Source organism: Octodon degus, unplaced genomic scaffold (genome assembly GCF_000260255.1).
Source record: "Octodon degus isolate 3935 unplaced genomic scaffold, OctDeg1.0 scaffold00197, whole genome shotgun sequence".
NCBI lineage: Eukaryota > Metazoa > Chordata > Mammalia > Rodentia > Octodontidae > Octodon > Octodon degus.
The window spans coordinates 4001688-4003205 of NW_004524773.1; the positions used below are offsets into that span (position 1 = coordinate 4001688).

At 44.3% G+C, this 1518-nt stretch overlaps 2 protein-coding genes across 3 annotated transcripts in view; one reads left to right on the top strand and one right to left on the bottom strand.

The window, feature by feature from the left end:
• Positions 1-1518, bottom strand: part of Cxcl17 (C-X-C motif chemokine ligand 17) — a 199528-nt gene that overhangs the window by 36249 nt on the left and 161761 nt on the right. The window lies entirely within an intron of this gene.
• LOC101582815 (DPH3 homolog) lies at positions 1047-1359 on the top strand. Its single transcript, XM_004644382.2, has 2 exons — positions 1047-1152; positions 1228-1359. The coding sequence occupies exons 1-2, from the start codon at positions 1047-1049 to the stop codon at positions 1293-1295; spliced, it is 174 nt and encodes a 57-aa protein (XP_004644439.1). The 3' UTR covers positions 1296-1359.

Genomic DNA, 1518 nt, shown 5'->3' on the forward strand with positions numbered 1-1518 from the left:
TTAACAAAAAAAAGGGTATACAGATGAATGTCCATTTTGTATCTGTGTATTCAAAGTGGTTAGGATAGATATATAGTTACATTCTCTTAATGAATAGAGTAATTTGTTCTAATGGTGTTTGTAAATAGGACATCATGTCTGCATCTTGTACAGCAGTTAACCACTAGGAAGAATGTATGCAGTGTGTTAATTATTGAAACTGTCCTACCAATTTGATTTGAAACTATCTCATTGCTATTTGTTTATCAATAAAATTATGAGGAAAAAAATAAATGAGCAAAATACATTTATTGAGAGAAAGAAAGCTCCTATCCAAGAGAGGGACAGGAGGGGGCCCTGAGCGGGTAGTTCTTCCCGGAAGCTGTTTCTTCCAGTGACTTTTATAGAGGAAAACCATGTGGTGAGGCAGGTCTAAGGTGATGGAGAAGACATGGGAACTCACCATTGCTCAGGTAAAAATTGATTAAATCCAAGACCAAATGAGGAAGCCAATCATGTAGCAAGTGGGCAAGAATGTGGGACAGGGTCTCCTCCTGTTGGGGTTGGGCTAGTGACTCAATAGGGCTCTTTCAAGTTGATTGATACCTATTTAGAGTATCAATCCCTGATGCCCATCCCGAGAGAAGTATATAGCTGTGTTTCCTCTTTTTGTCTTGGTCTTGAGATGTAGCCCATATGGGAATGTCTGTCTTTTCCCAGTTGTAAAGTTACCTTGTCTTCCATCTTGTCTCCTTGCGGACCTGGCCCTGTCTGACTCTCTGTAATTCTACCTAGCTTGGCTGCCTGCAACATTCCCCCCTCTGAAGAAGTAACCCGAACTGTTATGAGGGAACCATGGGTGATGACCACTCTGGCTTCTTCAAGCTGAAAGGAGTTGTAGTTGTTGACCAGCAGTCAGATATATTCTTCAGAGGTTCTATCTAAAGGCCCTCAATAGGTCCTCGTGCCTGTGCGTGGTGACGTTATGTAGCCCGTGCACGCTATATCAGACCAGACGAGGTGGTGTCGGACGGCGCGGCTGTCAGCACTTGGCCGGCCCCTCAGCTATGGCAGTATTCCAGGACGAGGTGGAGATCGAGGACTTTCAGTATGATGAGGACTCGGAGACGTATTTCTACCCCTGCCCATTTGGGGATAACTTCTCCATCACCAGGGAAGATTTGGAGAACAGAGAAGACATGGCAATGTGTCCTGGCTGCTCTCTTGTTATAAAAGTGATTTATGACGAGGATCAGTTCATGTGTGGAGAAATAGTCCTAGCCCCTTCAAGCAACAAAGAACTGGTTAAATGCTGAAGAAGCCTTCAGAAATTCAAATCCAGAGTAACTGGATGGAAATTGCAAGTGAAAAGGCCCTGGCTTTCCAATGACGAGTGCTTTATGATGTGCTGTTCTTTTGGAGGGTCGATCTGTTCATCAACTGCTGTGTTTGTCTTCAGAAAGAGAAGGAAGGGCCTGGGGAGATAGCTCAGTAGCATGAATACCTACCTGGCAAGCGCAAGGTCCCAAGTTTGATCCC